At 47.0% G+C, this 18732-nt stretch overlaps 2 protein-coding genes across 20 annotated transcripts in view; one reads left to right on the top strand and one right to left on the bottom strand.

Annotated features, from left to right (window-relative positions):
- Nucleotides 1–10522, bottom strand: part of SEC31A (SEC31 homolog A, COPII coat complex component) — a 43320-nt gene extending 32798 nt beyond the window's left edge. For 18 of the 19 annotated variants that reach the window (XM_057425270.1, XM_057425273.1, XM_057425275.1 and 15 more), the window contains exons 1-8: nt 10363–10522; nt 9710–9792; nt 9068–9191; nt 6088–6286; nt 4687–4782; nt 3170–3310; nt 1741–1883; nt 831–930 (exon numbers count right to left, since the gene is read on the bottom strand). In XM_057425270.1, the coding sequence (XP_057281253.1) occupies nt 831–930; nt 1741–1883; nt 3170–3310; nt 4687–4782; nt 6088–6286; nt 9068–9191; nt 9710–9788 (882 nt within the window). In that variant the 5' untranslated portion in view covers nt 9789–9792; nt 10363–10522. The remainder of the gene's footprint in view (nt 1–830; nt 931–1740; nt 1884–3169; nt 3311–4686; nt 4783–6087; nt 6287–9067; nt 9192–9709; nt 9793–10362) is intronic. The other variant, XM_057425272.1, reaches the window with a different exon arrangement.
- A 763-nt stretch (nt 10523–11285) lies between these two features.
- On the top strand, nt 11286–16429 carry THAP9 (THAP domain containing 9). Its single transcript, XM_057425269.1, has 5 exons — nt 11286–11412; nt 11490–11685; nt 11766–12051; nt 12800–12972; nt 14410–16429. The coding sequence occupies exons 1-5, from the start codon at nt 11333–11335 to the stop codon at nt 16405–16407; spliced, it is 2733 nt and encodes a 910-aa protein (XP_057281252.1). The 5' UTR covers nt 11286–11332; the 3' UTR covers nt 16408–16429.
- The last annotated feature ends 2303 nt before the right edge of the window (nt 16430–18732 follow it).

The raw sequence follows: 18732 nt of genomic DNA, 5'->3' as shown, positions 1-18732 counted from the left end.
CTGCCCTGGAATAGACAAGCCCACCACTGAAGCAGGCATTTAATCATAAACTAGGAAATGGAGCAAAATGTTAACTGTCCTGCTGTGTCCCAGGAAACTGATTTTCATTTTTAACCAAAATATGTAGCATGATTCATCCACTTGTAAAGCTTTCCCAATAGCAGAGGATCCAGCTCAGATAACTCATTTACCACCTCACAGCTTTTTCACTTTTGTGCTTATGTCTGAATTTTACAACACTTCTCATTCTGTCGCCCAGGATTATTGCCCACTGCAGGAAAGGAGCCCTCCAGTGTGCCCAAAGCCCTCAAGGGGCAAACACTAAAGTTGTCTGAAAAAAGGATCTGTATTCGTTTTGAAAGGTATCCCCAGACCCAAAAGGGCAGGGTGAGAACACACTGAAGTGGCTTTCACTGATCTGCCACTATTGTAGTACAAAATCTCTTTAGTCTGGATAAAAGTTCTTAACACTTACAGAAGGAAAAAGGCAACTGTAACAGTAAAACAGCCACATCAGGCCCAAATTGAAAGACTATGAAGCAAATACTTCGTGTAAGTGGGGCCATTTCTACCCCTTATAATGAGCAGGGACCTTACTGCTTAGGAGAGAAGCAGTAAGGACAAATATGTAATACTGGAATACCAGGAAGGAATCCTGCACCACCAGGATAAGCTCAGAAGGCACATATACCAAGCACAGGCACAGAGGATATGGAGAAACATCCCACAGAAGCATCACTCCTAGGAATGCAGGCATACCAACACTGCTTTGCATATGCTATTGTGCCACCTCTGAACAAAGATGTTTTTAAATGGTGTGTGTACAATACCTCTCCTGTGTTAGGATTGGAGCAGAGAATTTTAGCATCCTTCCCACAGCTAAGCAGCAGCTCTGAATCTGCCATACTCCAAGCAATGGCCAGTATACCCCTGTGTGAAGAGTCACAACCAAAAAAGTTTAATGTAAACACAAAATGATGATAAAGCGTATTTATAACTGAAGTTTCTACATTACCTGAGCATTTAACTTCAAAATATTCTCCCCACTCCTTCCTTTTACAAATAAAGTTTTTCAAAGTTATCAGCACTTTATTTATTGAAATAGATGCTTCCTATTTTCTGCATGAAGAGGTATAAAGGTGCAGCCATTGCATGTGAAAATTAAATGCAGCAGTCATGCAGAACCTGGACACCAATGTAACAAAAGGGCTTGTTTGCCTGCGATATCATTAACATACAGTGTGTAAACCTGTAGTTAAGGTAGGTGAGTACAAAGTTTGTCAGCTGATTTTTATTAGCAGAAGACTAAAGTCAGCAGAACCACTGGCAGCAGTTTTGGTAGAAGCTGCAACACTGACCTCTTGCTGCTCTCCCTCCTTAAATCCAAGTGTTGGGCAATAAAGAAAGTTTCACTAGCAATTGAGGAGGGACAAGGACTGAACAAAATATTTCCTTGTACCCAAATTTAAGGCATTTAGAAACAAACTAGCAACTTCAGTATCTCAGCAGGATGGTGGGTTTTTTACTCTGGGGCCTGTTCTCCAAATCAGCAGGCCTCCAAAAGGCAAGCCTTTCAGGACACAGGACCGGGTAGTCAGCAAGCAAGCATGTAACACTGCTGCTGCTGGAATCACTGCCTCCAATTGAATCTTCACAGGAGACTGAGCAAGAAGTGAGATGTACAAACTTGTATGCAATCACCAAACACTGAGAAGCAGCAGGCCACGTAAGCCTCATTACCTTGAATGGCTTTCTAGAACACGAAGTGGTGAGGAGGCAAATCTTAGGTCCCACATTTGAATCACAGGCATCCTGTCATCCTCTGAAGCCAGAACCATCTGGGTAGCAACATCAGGGTGCCATGCCAGGCCTGAGCAGTGCATCTGAGGGACAACATTGTGCCACAGCATAAAATAACTAAGCAGCACTAAAGGACAAAAGACAAATAGCCTAAATATGTCTACATGCATGGTAAAACAAAGAAATTTGCAGCTGTTGCTGGGCATTATTTCTGATTGCATGTAGCTTATGATACTCTCCTTGTTTTCACGGGTGAGGAGATTTGCAGTTAGTTTCCAAAGGTCCTCTCAAATAAGAGACTTTGTGCTTTCTTGTACACAGCCTGACATTTCAATGTAAGAAATCCATGCAGCCTTCTGTATAAACCTTTTCCTCTAATATTTTTATAATAAAAGCCATCATTAGGCAGATGTTATTGTCATGCAAATATTGTATCACTAGAATACAATCATAGATGAAGACAATCTACTGTACTACTGTTACATTAGGCAACAAATACAGAAAACATTGAGAGTTACACAGCTTATCAGAGTATTAGTGCAGTGACCAAGCAGCTACTTCAGGAGCATCCATTTGTAAATTCCATTTTGAACTCTTGCTACATCTTCCAAATTTGTTACAGCAATATTCCATTTAAAATATACAGGATTATACAGAGATATGTCACTCTCTACAAGTTTGCCAGGATCTTTTTTTACATTTACACTGCCTGAGGAGCATGCATGGTGGCTGTAACTATACGAGGCAGGGCAGTCCCTTGTGACCCACTCAATGGCAACACCCCTCTGTGGCCACAGACCATGCCCTCTCCAAGCTCAGCTGCAGCCTGCTTTCATTTCCAGGTCTAGACCTGCAGAAGCACAGGCCCCAGCTCCATCAGTGTCCTGCCATGGCTCAGCCCTTTTGTGCTCATTCCACCAGTGAAACTAAGGAGTAAGCCCTCTCTGCCTAAGCACTAAGTCATGACATTACCTGCTCTGCAAAAGTACATGTGCTCACCCAGAGCACGTCAGCTGCAACCTCATCTCTCCAGCACAAAAAACATGTCATTTCTGAGTAGCTGGATAAAAGTCTTTCTGTGGTAGTTCCTACCAGATCGGTAATGGCATTATCCAAACTAAATTATTGCTCTAATAGGAAATCAGAGTGCCTTGCTTCAATCTGCATCTGCCTATTTTTGTTTAAATTGATGACAAAACCCCTGCATATCCATAACCTTTTAAGAGAAAGCATTAGATACTTATTAGATCATATAAAACTGGGCCAGGCACCAGTATCTCTAAGTCATAAAACAAGGGATGCTATAACTTGTCCCCACATGCCACGCCTCCCAAAAAGCACCCATGCAGCTGTGCAAGAGCCAACTCACCCGGTTACTGTGGTCACTGACTTTGATGATGGGTTCGTTCTTCCTGAGATCCCACACGGTAGCTCGGCCACTAGGGCTGGCGGATGCCAGGATGTGCTGGACTTGCCTGTTCCAGGCAATGCAGCTGACGTCCTCAAGAGGCTGTTGCATACACAGAACAGCCTTTCACAACCTTTTCAAATCCAAGACTCAAAGCCTGTTATTTTCAGGACTTGCTAAACAACAAATCTGCAGGGAGATCACCCCAGGTACTGCATGTGTTCTAGTTTTCTATGTATACATGCTGTAGGGTAGAAAACCCCAAACTATCAGCTGATAGTATTTCACTAGTATCTGCATTTTCAGCTTTACAATGTGCTGCATTAGTCATTTAAAGAAGACTAACCACAACTGCCTTAAAGACCAGCAAATTACTCCATGGAAGTATACCCGGGTACATGAATTGTCCTTTTGCCTTGTAGTAGGATTTGACTTAAAAAAGCCCACAAAATTCCTTCAAGCAATTATATTTATTTTTGTTATTCTTCCCCCAACTGCTTATTTTTACTCCAAGAATGAAAAGCAATGTTACCCCAGCCCTTGTTGCCCTATTATTTCCAGCTGTCATTATGCTAAGGGACTAAAAGATTTCCTGGACTAAAAAATTAGTATAAGATATAAAAAAATCCTACACAGGGATGTTTAACTGAGGTGAGCCTCCTCCAAAATGCCCACACAGTAATAAACAATTCAGACTAAACCAAGTATCCAAACCCAGTGTTTAAAGTAAAAATCTCTAAAACAAAGATAATGTCTCATCCCATTTCCACACTTTGTTGTCTCTAAATTATCATGCAGTAACAAATCCATCTTCCAGTAACCACAAACTGCTTATGCAATTTTTTAACAGCTACAGAAACATACATGCACTGAAACAACCTCCTCCCATTCTATCACCTTCAGAAGACAAAAACTACAAAAGGCTATTGTTTCCCTTAGATCGTCTATTAAGACACACGGGCTGAACGCTGTCCCTTAAGTATAGCAATTAAGCACTCCCTGCTAAACTTACTGCCTCATCTTCTGACTTCTCAGTAGCTGTTTTTTGTATTCCTCTCATTTTCCTCAATCTGAACCTTCATGACCTTCAGATTCACACATGCAGTGAAACATGCTTTGAGTCACAGGCATGTCACATGGAGACAAATATCTCAAGACCCACAGTTTAATAAGCACATTACAAAATTTAAGTGCCAATAGAAGGCCTATTTTTGTTGGCCTTCAGGAAAGCCACTGGAGAACAAAATGCAGGAACAGGAGATACCTGTTGTACCACCCCTTAAGGCCGGTATATAACATTGCCAGAAACATAGCTCATGGCCAACTATAATCAACTGCTACCCACGTTAGACTTCAGAAAGCACCCCCCTACGTGAGACAGCTTTAAAACTGTAGGTTTCAAAGAGCTCTCAACTTAAGTGACATGCATATTTTCCATTAGTCTGCTCTGCAGTATTTAACAAATGCAAATCTGGTACCTGTGTCTTCACTCCTGGTGTCATTGGTGTGGCAAAATTGTTCAAGTCCCAGATATAGATTTCAGACTCATTAGCACCAGAGGCCACCAGATTAGTCTGTAAGACACATTAAGAGATGTTAAGATTATTTTCTGCATCAGCTTTCACAGTCTTAGCTGCTAGGAGGCATCAGATCCTCAGGACTGTGCCAATTTCTACTGCTGGCTCAGGATACAGCCTTTGGCTCGCAGAGCATAAGCTCTGTGAAAAAAGCAAGTCTGAGACTGCAGGTAAAGCTGAATAAATACAAAAGTCCCTACACTGCACTAAACTGGCATGCCATGACCAAAATTCCTGTTCTGTGGAGTGCTCCTTGCACTGCATGGCAAACGCTGATAGGTAAGTGGAAAGGAGTGACACTTCAGGGAGAGGGCAGATGAGGAAACAGTGCTGCAGCTATTAGAGAGCACCACACAGCTTTACTCTGAGCAGACCATAACATGTGGGTCAGGCTGGAAGGAGTGTAGCATTTGTCCAGCAGTGGACAGCAGTGGACAGCACCCTCCAACAGTGAGTGCAATCACCCAGAGCAATCCTGCATCTGGGATGCAAAAGTCCAGGCGGGGTGACATGAGCCAAAGGGCACTGAGAGCCCTTTGATCACACCCCGAGGGAGTCCTGACTTTGCAACAGGCAGAAAGGGAAAGGAATTGATTCAGAGGACAAAATGAACCCAGGGCGGCCTTGCTGAAAGCAAGTGTGCAGGGACAGAAGTACTATTTAGGAAACAAACTGAATTCTCACACAGCTGGTAAAGATAAGGAAAAAACAACTTAATGCATCTAGAAGTAAACAAGTGTTCATTAGTGCTGGAGGAAAGCTTGTTGGTTTTGAGAGCTCTTGTGCTAAAGAGGATACAGGGCCATGTTTTTTCGTCTGTTTCCTCTTCACAAATAACAATACTTAGAGGCCTTGAAGATGGGCCTACCCAACCTCTAAAGGAGAGACAGAAAAATCTGATGTCACCAGAAACATGAGTGAGTGCATGTAAATACTTCCCACGTGATGAGAGCAATATTGGCACATGGAACAAAATAAAAAAAAAAAAAAGAAATAGAGACTGGCTAAAAACACCACATAAAACCACCCATACTTTACACATGGGCTGAGCTAAAGACCCACCAAACTGACAGTGTAAATTGACAAGGAGAAGGAATGAACCAGACACCTTACATTCTTTCATTTCCCATTCTGAAACACCAGTAACAGGACAGGTTTTACCTACTAAATACAGGTGCTCAAACACCAAATTCAGTTCATGCTTTTCAGGGAAGGGGAAAAGGAGAGAAACGTTTGAGGTTACAAGTTAAGACAGGTCACCCATCTATGATGGTACACAATAAAGAACAGCAGAAAACTAACCTGGAACATGTTGACATCAAGCGCTCTTACTGGTCCTGTGTGCTTGTCTTTCTGGGCAATTATTACTTCAGCATCTCCAGCTATGATTTTGGCTGGGTCATATAGAATGACATTTCCATTTTCACCCCCAGCAATCAGGACTCCAGAGATTGTCTCACCTGAGGTCATGTTGTGCGGCCCCCAGATCAGCTTGTGGTACCTGTAAGACACAGAGGTCCCCTCCAGTCTACAACTATCCACCACCAGCTCCACGCATGCTGATGCACCCCATTTTGCTCACCAGATAAACCTTCCAGGCTGTTACTAACAGGCAGAGCAGACACATCAAAGCACTACAGGCATTTCTCCTTAAAGAAGAGTCCCTGTACTTTCAACGCTTTCTATCAGCAAGGCCACAGGTTCCAATTCTGCTTGTTATCAAAACACAGGGTCACAACATACACAATCAATAACTGAGAAACTGATAAAACTCCTTTCATCTCCTGGCTGCAAAATCAGGTAAGTGCTCGCTACTGCACTGTGATTTTGAGCTCAGCTTTGCAAAACAATAGAGGTAATCAAAGTAAGGCCTATAAGCCCACCAAAAACCCCTGGATGTAAACCTCTGCTATTTGTGAGCAGCTCTCACAAAGAGAGGAAAAAGGTGGAACTATAAACATTGCTAATCCTTTTCCATAACTGTGCTCCTGGATGTATGTTTCATCTGCTGTACTGAAAGCTCAGCAAGTAGTTTATTTGCATTAGGCACACCTGTCTCTTGGACCACGGTCTATTTTCCAGGCTAAATCAAGAGGAATTAAACACACTTCCAGAAATTAAGTACTTTCACACCACTGTGTCTAGCTGCAAATACCCACATTTCCTTCAACAAAATGAACTTGCTGCATAAGAAAACAGCATTCCTGTGTATTCAGCCATGCAAAGGATGAATACTTCTACGCAAAATGACACACTGTCACATATCAGCTCTTAAGCAAGCACAAAGCAAAACAACACAGACTGGAAGGTGGCAACGAGTTACTTCAGCATTCGCTGTGTTATTATTAATTCCTTTTATTATCTTTGGACAACTTTCAAGTAATTTCTTTAAATCACGGTAACTTCAGCAAGATAAAATGCATACTTTAGAAAGCTAGACAAAAAGCACATGCTGGGTGACAAATACCGTAACAGCCAAGTGCTTAGTCTCCCTAGTGCAGTGTTCAGCTGACAGTGGGGGTTCACCAAACAACGTTACAAACAGAAGTTGGTCTGTGATATCAGACAGACCCTTTCCCCGAGTACAATTTTATCCTTCTGTACCAAACTACGTAAGGCTATGAGAAACAGAGTGAGCAACAGGGCTGTCTGGGCACTAGTATTACACCTTACTTTCCTTGAAGAACAAATAACAAAGCTTGTTGCAGGATTTATCTTTTGTGGGTTTAATCATCTGGACATTTTAATTCACTGCACACTAAAATAAAGCTAATTGGGACACTTCTTGTCATCTTCAATTTAAACAAATAAATAAATTGACCTCCTTTGTAATGTATTTTCTGGGGCAAAGTCAAACTCTTGTGTTGCTCTCCAAGGGAAGTACTTGCAAAGGAGCACTGCATCCTGGGTATAAGGAGTGGGTTTTGGAATCCTCTAAGCAAATGTCACATGCTGAGGGTGGAAAAACACAGTCAGCTAAAATGAGGTAGACTAAGGAAATTTAGAATCAAAAAGATCAAACACCTTTCCCTGCTCTCAGCAAGTTGGATGTGTTACCATCAGCTTTGCCCACAATGCAGGGCATTAAACGTAGACTGTGGCCATTTCACACAAGCTCCATGTACTAAAATGCAGACAAACACAGGGGAAAAAGGGGGGGGGGGGAAGGCAAAAACTGACACAGCACAAAGCCAGCAGCTCAATGCCTTGTTCTTCCTCCTGCAAAAGCTACCACAACCATTATTTAGCCAAATAAGAGAGCAAAACTACATAGGGTCATGACCTTATTGAGTGCAAAGACACACAATTTCAACCACTCCCAAGTTCTTATAGGCGAAACTCTAGAAACCCAGCAAACTGCATTTGGTCCAGAACTTCAGGAAACAGTTGTAGGCCCTTAGGTCTTGAAGTTACAGCTTTAGAACAAGTAATGAAGGCTCACGTCTAATTAATTTCTACTCTTGCCAGAGATGGGGGAGATGGCAATTGCCTCAAAAGAAGTGTCAAATTCTCACTTGAACATAACGGCAAAATGCTGCAAGTGTCTGCACCTCCAGTCACGTTGTTTCAGATGATCAGATGAAAGAGTGGTTATGCTGTCACTGTAACTAGTATGGACCCAATCCAACCACAGTGAAAATTTTCACCTGCTTCTCTACCCACAGAGGCATCTTGCACTTGCAGCTACATTGTTTCAGCTCATCAAAACCAGCAGCACTCACTGGACCAGCCGCCAGAGCAGCTACAAGTGCTGGGGAGGTGGAAATTGGACTCTGTGACACTAATATTTCTTTGGACAAGTGCACAGTAAGGAATTAAGAGCTAAGTTGAGTTGCAGTCAGGAACTTGGCTTCCCAGCTGTGGGGTAAGGTATGATACTACACACACAACATGATTCAGTTTACAGAAATCTCCCTGAAATACCTAAAACACAAACAGGACGGGGCAATGTGAAAAGTTGTGACTGCATTTTCGTAACTTCACATTTCCTTCTGTTGCCTAGAGAATCCCAGAGGCTCCCCAAAGTAAACAGTCTGCGCACATATCCAAACCTACCAGTGTCAGATTTAGGCTTATTTCAGACTATGAGCTGCTTGCAACTCCTCAGAGTCCAAGCTCACTACTCCACATCAATAGAACTCACATGCCTCCACACCTCAGCACTGAATTTCTGCTCCTCTTTTTAACAACTGCAGATAAACCTCATGAAGTGGCCTTTCCACATGCACCACGTTTAACAGTTGCACAGCCATTACTCTTCCCCTACAACCCCACTGCTGACCTGTGAGAGGAGGAGAAGGTGGCACAGGACTTCATATCCAGCGAAGGGTCTGATAAGTCCAACTCAAAGATTTCTAGAGAAGCACTTGTACTAAAGGTTGCATCCAGCTGCTGAGCTGATGTACCTGCAAAGAAGTGTGCTTCACAGTGAGAAAGCCACAACACACAAGAGTCACTGTAAAAGCAACATAAGTAGGGGCATAAAAACATAATGCTTGCACAAAGACTCTGGGATGGGGTCAGGTTTCTGTTTGTTAGATGTAGTTCTACGTAACTGCCCTCCCCATGGTTCCCCCTTTGGGGGTTTCTTCGCCAATAGGAATAGGAAAAGCTTTGGGCAAGTGCCTCTCCCTTCCTGATTTGCACAGAAAACGATTAGTTACAAAGAAGCAGCAAGGGACAGCCAGCAATTAAGATTGCTGTCATCTTACCCTGGCAGAAGGAAGAAGATGCTTGCTGTCACTTGCAGAAAGCAAACCATGTTTTCATGCATGGCACAACTGGATAACTCCACTAAAGGCACTGCACCATATACCCAGTTCCAGTCTTCAGGACACGAAATAACTCTTACAACTTTGAATCATGACTGCTTCATGGCAGCCCCCACATGTAGCCTACTAGCACATGCTTCCCAGAAACTCACCTGTGGCCAGGTAAATGGGGTGCTGCTGTGCAGGACTCCATGCCTGCATAGCAGTACGATCAATTTCCTTCAGCTTCATTTCACTGAAAAATAAAGAGAAGAAAGATAATGCTTAAATGGAGCATGGGGAGACTGCAGTGCCACAGATTCAGCAGCTGCATTAGGACATGGCAGAAGCTGCTAGAGTGCTCATTCTCCTAAAGATATCCCACAGACATCAAATCCACCCTCTGCAGAGCACGCTCAGGGAGAAGGGGAGTAATAATTCCCAGTGGGCACACAGAGGAAACCGATGGCTGCTAAACAAACTATAACACAGGAAAATCTGGGCAAAACTTCAACTGCTCCGAAAAATCCTCTTCTAGCAGCATCAAGACACACATAAGGCACCCTACAGCAGCTTTCAGTCTTAACCCACGAAGCCTACCCATCCTCCAGAAAACCCTTGCTGCCGAACACCATCAGCAGCCAGCCAGATCTGAGGACGAAAAACGGTATAACAGCCTCCACCGTCTCATTTCTGGATCTTATTTCAACATTCAAGGGCTCCCCCCCCCGCCTCGGAAACACCGTGCACGGTCAGCGGGCGCCGGCGCCCCGTTTCCGACAGGAACAGAAGTTAAAAAGGCGGAAAACGCGGGTTCCCCCCTCACCTCTGCGTCCCCGGCGCTCACCCAGCCCCGGCCCGCTCCAACGTGGCAGCCGCGGAACCGCCTCTAGCCCGCCACCGGTTTCCGGGCGCACCCCGCGCCTTCCGGGCGGCGGCAAGCGGGACTCCACCTTTCCTTTACGCGGGAAGGAGTGCGGCGGGGGTGTGGGATAGCCTTGGGCGTGCAGCCGCCTCCTTCCTCGGGCTGTCCTCCGGGATTCTCGGTGCAGGAGCGGCGATCAGCCCTGGGAAAGAGGGAGACAGGCATTAGGGGCGGTCGCCTCTCTGGGGTGTAGAGGAGCCGGGGAAAAGCGCCTGCAACGCGGGGCTCTGGTGCCGGCTGTCCTCAGCTCCATGGCAGTAATCACGGCGGTCATGATGTGAACAGCAGTGAGGCTCATCACCGGACAGGGGCCAGGCCCACGAGCCAGGGGCTCTCCCGCCTTTCGGGGCGGGGAAACGGAACTAACACACTTGAGTTTGCGGCCCGCCGGCTTGCACAGCCCCTGACCCACCTCTCACGGCAGTCGGAGCAGCACAGCTCCGCCGCCGCTCAGAGGGCGGACGGTGCGCCAGGGGCGGGGGCTGCCCCAGCGCCATGGCGCGGCTGTAGAGGCCCCGCCGCCGGGCATGGCGCGGTCGCACGAAGGCCCCCGACCACCACTGCCAAGCACCCCGCGGCAGGAGAGAGCCCTATTTCCTGGCCCCGCTATATATGTAGGGACTGGAAGCGCTGCTCCCATTGGCTGCGAGGATCGCCGTTTGCCATTGGCTGCTTTTTCCTCTATCGCTGCCACCGGTTGGCTCGGTTCTGTTCACGTCGAACCGAGGCGGAACTGCAGCAGTGCTGTAAAAGGAGCGGTGACGAGGGCCAGGAAAGCTCGCTAGGCAATGGGGAGGGAGGAAGCGGTGGGCGGCGGTAGCCAATCGGCGGGCGCTGTCCGTGCCGTGCGGCGGCGGTGGCGGTGGCGGCCATGACACGGAGCTGCTCGGCGTTGGGCTGCACTGCCCGCGACAACGGGCGGAGCCGGGAGCGCGGCATCTCCTTCCACCAGTGAGTGCGGCCGCGCCCCGCGCCCCGACCGGGCTCCCTCCGTCCGTGCCTCTCCTCCCTTTCTCCATCTGTCGCAGGTTCCCGGTGGACGCCGCGCAGCGCCGCGAGTGGATCCGCGCCGTGAACCGCGTGGACCCGCAGAGCCGCCAGGCCTGGCGACCCGGCCCCGGCGCCATCCTCTGCTCGCGGCACTTTGCCGAAGCCGACTTCGAGCGCTACGGGCTGCGGCGGAAGCTGCGGCGGGGCGCCGTGCCTTCCCGCTTCCCGCACCCGGTGCGTGTGGAGAACGAGCGTGCCCCCTTCTTCCCCGCCACGCTGGGCCGCCATGACCTCCCCTCTCCTTTCCCCGGTAGGAGCCGCTGCGCGCCGGCCGGAGGAGCAAAGCCCTCGTCGGAGCTCTGAAGCAGCCTCCCCCCAGCCCCTCCGCAGGGGACCACAACTACAGCCTGAAGGGGGGACAGGCGGGGAGCGAGGAGGCGCGGCCGCCGCTGGAATGCTCGCAGCAGCAGCAGCTCCCGGCGGCAGGGAGGTGCCCCCGCACCTGCGCGGCCAGAACGGTGCTGAGCGTCCTGTGGGAGCTGGTGGAAAAGCAGCACCTTTCTGAGGAAACCGTAAGCTTGCTGCAGGCACAGTTTTCAGGTACTGCTGGGGGCGTTTTCTAAGGCAGAGTGCTGCAGGGTATGCACCCCCTCGCCACAGTTTTGTGTTTTAACTTTATGATATTGGTGTTGTCCAAAAAGAAATCCCTGATTGTTAGACTTCTAGGTCCAGTGCTATAGCATAAATACGTTGAGATTTGCAGGTCAGGAATACAACAAGTCCTTCAAGGAATTAAAATCTCCCTGCAAAATTACTTGAGGCTGGTTATGGTGTTCAGGTCAGACACATAACCAAAGCTGTTAAACCAATCCATGACACCATTCAGCTGGTGGATGACTCAAGAATAAAGTTTATTTAACTAGGAAAGCCTTGTCTTTTATGCTGTCTGGAAATGAGTTCTATTAACATTACTGATAAAAACTAAAGAAGCCGTTCAAATTGCAGTCAACCATAAGATAATGGCTTCTGTAATATCAGCTTCTAAGCAGCACCCACATAGACACAGCCATTACTCAAAACTGTGGGATGACATTAGATAGGAAAAGACGTGTTGGGGTCTTGGCCTTAACGTGGTAGGGCACACACTCTTCCTGGCCACTGCCCATCTCTAGGAAGAGTTGAGGCACAGTGATAATACTGCTGAGCTATACACACCAAGCTTCAGGACTGATTGGTTCCTAAAGCCACCCTGTTGCCTTGTATTCTGCAGCATTTGTATTATATATCCCTTTTAAGTTACCAGCTGTTTATTTGCTTCACTAAAGCTGACTTTTTCTCTTTTAAGCAGATTTGCCTTGTGAGTTGCACAGCTGGAGGCAGATGGCCGAATACTCTCCAGAAATGAGGCAGTTTGCTTGTATTCTCCACCTCTACCATATTAAGGCTTACAATTATCTACGGAAGATTATTCCTCTCCCTCATCCTTGCAGTCTGACAAAGCAAGTTTTTACTCATTCGTTCTGAATATACTTGCAGGTACTCCTGTAGAAATAGGTGTAACGGGGTCTGCCCTGAAGATGTTCAGTAGCTTTTCCCTGCTTTGTTTTAGTAACAGAAGCAGAGTGGGAAGCGAGCATCAAGAAATATTGATACTCCTCAACTTGGAGATCTGCTCTGTGTCCATGCATGTGCGGCAGAGCATGAGAATAACAATTTTAGAGTAAGTGTGGAGTTTCCTAAGTATTCCTAGGTGAGTATAGGTGTGAAAAAAAGGTATTATTTTAGGGCCTCAACTGCTTCAGAGTCTATATGTGTTTTACTGTTCACTGGGGAGGAAGGAGGAATACGAACAAGCACATGTGCTTTACCACACTGGCACATGCTCTTGCCCTGTGATGTGCAGTGTAGACTTGTGAGAAGGGAGAGGTGAGGCAAATACTGAAGGAAGGGCAAATATTATGAGTAAGGTCATCTAAAAAGAAACCACAGGAGGCAGTGTTACGAGAGCATCTGTAGTACTCCACCAACAGCAGGAACTGAATGAGGAGACATGGGCAGGAGTAAATGTCAGTAGAGGAAATCAAAACCAATAGGACTATACATGGAAAGCTTTGGCCCTCTTTCTGGAAGAGGGAGAAGTCAAGAAGGGAACACGGGAAAAGAGAAGGACTGCATAAAGCAGTTAAGACTAGAGCTTTGGGGTTTTTCACCTTGTCCCACAAGGACTCTGGGAAGTTAGTGAATCTCAACAAGTGTCTGTTTCAAAGTTACAGAAGGGAGATACTTCTGTATCACATAACTCAGTTGTGTAACCCACACAAGTAGTTATGTAGGCTCAGAATTTATTACTTTAAAGTGCTATCAGACCCATTTACCAAGAGTGAAGTTGTAACAACACACAAAACAAAAGCTGGAGAAACTCTCCCTGTCAGATTTTGAGTCTCAGACTCCTGTAGTGCAGTTGGTGGATGCTCATCAGGTACACTCATTGACCATACCTGCCTTGGGGTGTTTCACACAGCTTCCTACAAAGAACCTGCTTGAAGGAGCAGCAGAAGGGAGTGTATTGAGGACAACAGCATTCCACATGGGCTGCCGAGGGTTTCACATCATCCAAACTGGATTACAATGTGCAGAGTGGAGAAAACCAGTTGGGAAGGAGAGTAGCCTGGTGTTGCTGGCCACCTGCGTAGCCTGATTTGTAATTCTGTGTTTGGTTTAATTTTTCCTGATCTTTAATTGTCCTGACCTTCTATATATTGGAAAGGCAGGAGGCTGCTTTAATTCCCTTCATGGTCGGTATTTTTGCTTCCCACCACTAGGGTGTGAGAACAGAAACTCAGACTATGCATTAAGAAAGGCAGGGTTTACTCTGCCCTAGCCTGCTGTACAGCTCCAGACATGGCTGACTAAGTCCTGTGTGGTAAAAGGTGGTGACTGTTGCTTCCCTTTTCTTAGATCACATCTCCTAATCGCACCCTGCCCTTTTTTTCCAGTTGGCTGTCTACTAATAAGGCTGCTGCAGGCTTCAGCAACAACATTTTTCTCTGCCTTCAGGAAAAGGTGGAGAGAGGGGAACAGGACTACTGCTACTGTGCCCTGATGGTACAAGACATGTCCCTGCAGAAACAGCAGGAGTGGGACCCACAAACCCAGTGCCTGACAGGCTTTGTTGACTTGGGTGCAGGCATCCTTGATGCTGATGAAGCTCCGCTGGCCTCAGAAGCAATAATCCTCATGGCAGTTGGCACCTCAAGTCCCTGGGCAGCTCCACTTGGCTACTTCTTTGTGAACAGCACGACTGGCTACTTGCTTGCTCAGCTGCTTCGTCAGGCCATCAACAAACTGAACAACATTGGCATCAGGGTGCTGGCTGTGACGTCAGGTGCCACTGCTTGCGGTGCTCAGACTGCCAGAGCTCTAGGGATCAGGATGGATCCTGAAAGGATTCAGTGCACTTTCCAGCATCCGCCCGGCTCTGCTCACAGCATCACATACTTCTTTGATGTTTGCCATGCCCTCCAGCTGATAAGGAATGCTCTGCAGTGCTTCCAGAAGATAGAGTGGCCTGGTGACACCGTGCGGTGGCAGCATGTGGTGGAGCTTGCAGCTTTGCGGGAGCAGAGGATATTGGAGCTGTGCAGTTCCAAGTCAGGCAGATCTGGGAGTAAGGGGAGTTACTACCTGAAGGTCAACCTTGCTACTCCGTTATTCAGCGAGGGTGTTGCTGATGCACTGGAACACCTCCAGAAACTGGGGCTGGCCTCATTCCAGAACTGCAGCGGTACTGTCAAGTTTGTGCGGTTGATGAGCCATCTGTGTGATGTATTTCATGGCAGAGGTCCCTATAGAATGGGACTGATGGGGCCTTTGCTAGTTGGAAATCACACCAAAATAACCCACGTCTTTAATGAGGCCAAGAGCTTCTTTATTACCTTCACGGACTCTATGGGGAGATACATTATTAAGAGCAAACGGAAACTAGGATTTCTGAGTTTCTTGCTTAATGCTGAAAGCCTCAAGTGGCTTTACACCAATTACGTGTCTCCAGAAGGCTCTTCTTCCCACCACCTCCTGACTTACGCCTTCAGCCTCGACCCCCTGGAGCTGTTTCTAAGGACTCTACAGCAAGCCTGTGGCAATGGGAATCCCACATGCACTGTGTTCCAGGCTGCTTATCACAAACTGCTGGCTGGCTGCAACCTGGCACCAGGCTCACCACACAGCAGTGGCACAGGCAGTATAAGCTCCTGGAACATAGCCCTGTCTCGCAGGAGAGATCTGACCCTTGGCAGCATTCGGAATCAGTATAACCCAGCTCATGGGAGGACACTGGCAACAGAGTACCCCTATTGTGCAGGCCTTCTTTTGCATGGCTCTACACTGGGTAATGCACTGACAGACCTATCCCTGCATGTGCAGAGCATCACCTGCACTGCGGGCTTCATTGCTGAGCAATTAGCCTCTGACTTGCAGTGTGAAGTTTGTGTTGCTTCCCTCTTTGAGTCAGATGAGAGCAGGCTAAGATGCAGGTCAGTCCTCTACATAAAAAAGTTAGGTGGGGTGAGTCTGCCCTCAGCAAGTGTGTACCACATAACAAGCATTTCAGAACAAGTCCTAAACTGGTACGGCAAAGTAGGAGACAGCAACAAAAACACCAAGCTATGGCACTTGTCCCTAGAACAGAAAATCTTCCAGGAGCTCCTGGGAGAAAGTTCCATCTTCCCCACTCTCACAAACCATTTATTTCATGGGGAGGTGTGCGTCAACAATCATTACACAATCTTAGTAAAGGAAATAACACGATGTTATTTAAAGGTCAAAACAAACTATGCCAAACACCTGGAGTTGAAATACCATTGTGGAAGGCACAAATTGAAGACAGTGAAGGGAAAACATTTGTTTCCCTCATCGCTGGGTAGCTGTCAGTCAGGCCAAACCCACATGGGATCATGAGTACTCAGTGCTGTTCCAAGGATGGCTGCTTCTGAGGCTCAGTGATAGCCAGATCTAGGCAACACAAGCAAGGAAGTGATGTGGTATCTTCTCACGATTTGGCTGGCAAAACTGGTGTTGATAAGCATGACGTGTTGGGCCACTGCAAAGCACCTGATTTGGCCGAGCAAGGCAAGGAAGCACATCTGATCCTGTGCTCCATCTAGCAATCCTGCAAAGCAGCCACATAGTTTGTATGACTTATGTGGCAGGCCAGGATTAGTGATGGTTGCTCAAGATGCCTGGGGAAGTGGCAGGGGACACTGCAGAGTGTACGCTAGAGGCACTGGATAGCTTAGTGCTATGAATGCACTTGCCAGGAGTAGACTGATGGGTCTTCCACATGGCTGAGGAGAATCATACATGCTGGCAAGTTTGATATCACCAAAGTAAGTCTGCTTTAAAAAAGCTGGAAGCAAGAAAGTGGGCAGAGCTCTTACTTAAAAAGGAAAATAAAGATGTGAAAAGAAAATGGCACTTAAGTTGTACAGAAGCCTCCACTCCTACGTGTTTTATCAAGCAGCTAAAGAAGCTGGTTTAGTCTAGATCCCCTGGAGGGGGAAATTACAATATCAAACCGCACCCCCGAAACCCCAGGCTATTGCACCCAGCAGTGCTGACACCCTCCTCTCTGGGAAGGAGCCCCAAGCACCAGCATATGGCTGTGCTGCAGCAGGGCAAGCATTTCAAGTCCCATTTCATGGCCCCAACTGTGCCAAATGGCCCCATCCTCCCAGAACTGGTATGTCCCTTGCAGCCCAGGGTACAGATACTGTTTCCTCTGATTACTTGAAACAGATTTGGTGGTACCAGACAGGATTGAATTGTTCAGTTAATTTCCATGGCAAGAAAGCTGCCTTGGTATGCAGTGCTTTACCTGGAATAGCAAAGTTTGGCATAACTGTTGCTAGACTTAGCTGTGCAGAACAGCAGTTGCAGCCATAGAGTTGGAAGGCAACTATTTCCCACAAAACTATGGCTGTTAAGTCACTTTCAAGCCACATGCTGGAGATGGAGTGAAAAAAGGGGATCCATCATGTCTCAGGACAGGAATAATATTCAAGGTGACATTCTGCCTACTAGGGACAAAACTGGCTCTGGTCAATCTGGGTTCTTCCTCCTCCCCTAAGTCCTACTTATGGTGGGAGCAGAGCTGCTGCACTCAATTCCTCAGGCTCTGCTTTGAGATTAGCAGCACCCCAGAACTTCATGCAATCTCTGCTGGGAGTAGCAAACCAAAACCTCCAGAGTTCCATCCCCCACCAGTCCAGTTACCTGTGCAAAAAGCCATATTGAAGCTGTCACTGCCATGGACCCATTGCAGCTACAAGAGACTCTAGGAAACTATTTCCTTCTCATTTATATGTGATTTTTAGGGCAACCGGCAACACTGCTGAAATCCCAGTGGCAGATTGGTTGCACTCACATAATGTAACACTTGTACTGCTTACATGTCCAGCTGCAATATGAGCTGGGCCATTGGGAACAGGCACTTCCTCACTGTGCGTTTGTTTCAGCTGTACATAAGCCTGCTGCCGCCTTCTTTTTACATGGAGGAGCTTGTCTTGCTTAGTTCACGCTGAGCCTCCTCCTGAATGGGAAGGTCATCCACAAAGATGTGGATGAGCTCATGGCCACTAATGAAGGTGTGAACGTGGCAGGCATGCTGTGCACAGAGCTTCCCCACCTCTGAACTTTTGGGTTTTGTGCTGTACTGTGCTGCCCACCAGTGAACTAAGCTGGAGACTGCTGCAGTTGGGCTGACACCGAGCTGTGTGTTCCTGTGGCTGACCTGCCCATACCCATGACTGCCACAGTTCACACATCCTTTTGTAATTCACTGAAATACTGATGACAGAGGTTTCCAAGAGATGCTGAGGAAGTTTTACACGGCTTGGTAGGATGAAGTTTGAGCTAAACCATGTAATTAGAAGTGTGGCAGTTACCCAGTTAGTCAGATATTCTAAAGGAAACTTGACAGTTGTATTACGAACCCTGTACCAATTGCCATTATTTCCCAAAAAGACATACCTTCTGTTGCCCTCCACAGATAGTGCTGACTGGGCTTGCACCACAGGAGCTGTCAAGTTTCAGTGGAGTCTTTCAGCATTCCTAACACCACAATTGCAATCAAGTAATTTTCCACACTACTCCCTTTCCCACAGTGTCTTTTGGACAGTGCTTTCTCTTCCCAGCAACTCCTTGCTCAGACATTCATCATCTCTGAAACACTCTCACTCTTGCTTCTACCATGCCCTTCATACAAACTTATCCCAAGTCACTTTG

The sequence above is a fragment of the Pezoporus wallicus genome, unplaced genomic scaffold (assembly GCF_028554395.1).
Source record: "Pezoporus wallicus isolate ANWC-B61680 ecotype Strahan unplaced genomic scaffold, APGP_CSIRO_Pwel_v1 contig_7853, whole genome shotgun sequence".
Classification (NCBI taxonomy): domain Eukaryota; kingdom Metazoa; phylum Chordata; class Aves; order Psittaciformes; family Psittacidae; genus Pezoporus; species Pezoporus wallicus.
This window is presented reverse-complemented; position numbering and strand designations above follow the sequence as displayed.

Bases quoted from the DNA above. Each gene is read 5' to 3' on its own strand.
- THAP9 (XM_057425269.1), top strand. From the start codon at position 11,333: ATGACACGGAGCTGCTCGGCGTTGGGCTGCACTGCCCGCGACAACGGG. The intron at 12,052-12,799 runs GTACTGCTGGGG...TCTTTTAAGCAG, and splicing joins GCTGCAGGCACAGTTTTCAG to ATTTGCCTTGTGAGTTGCAC. The intron at 12,973-14,409 runs TGAATATACTTG...CCCTTTTCTTAG, and splicing joins AAGTTTTTACTCATTCGTTC to ATCACATCTCCTAATCGCAC.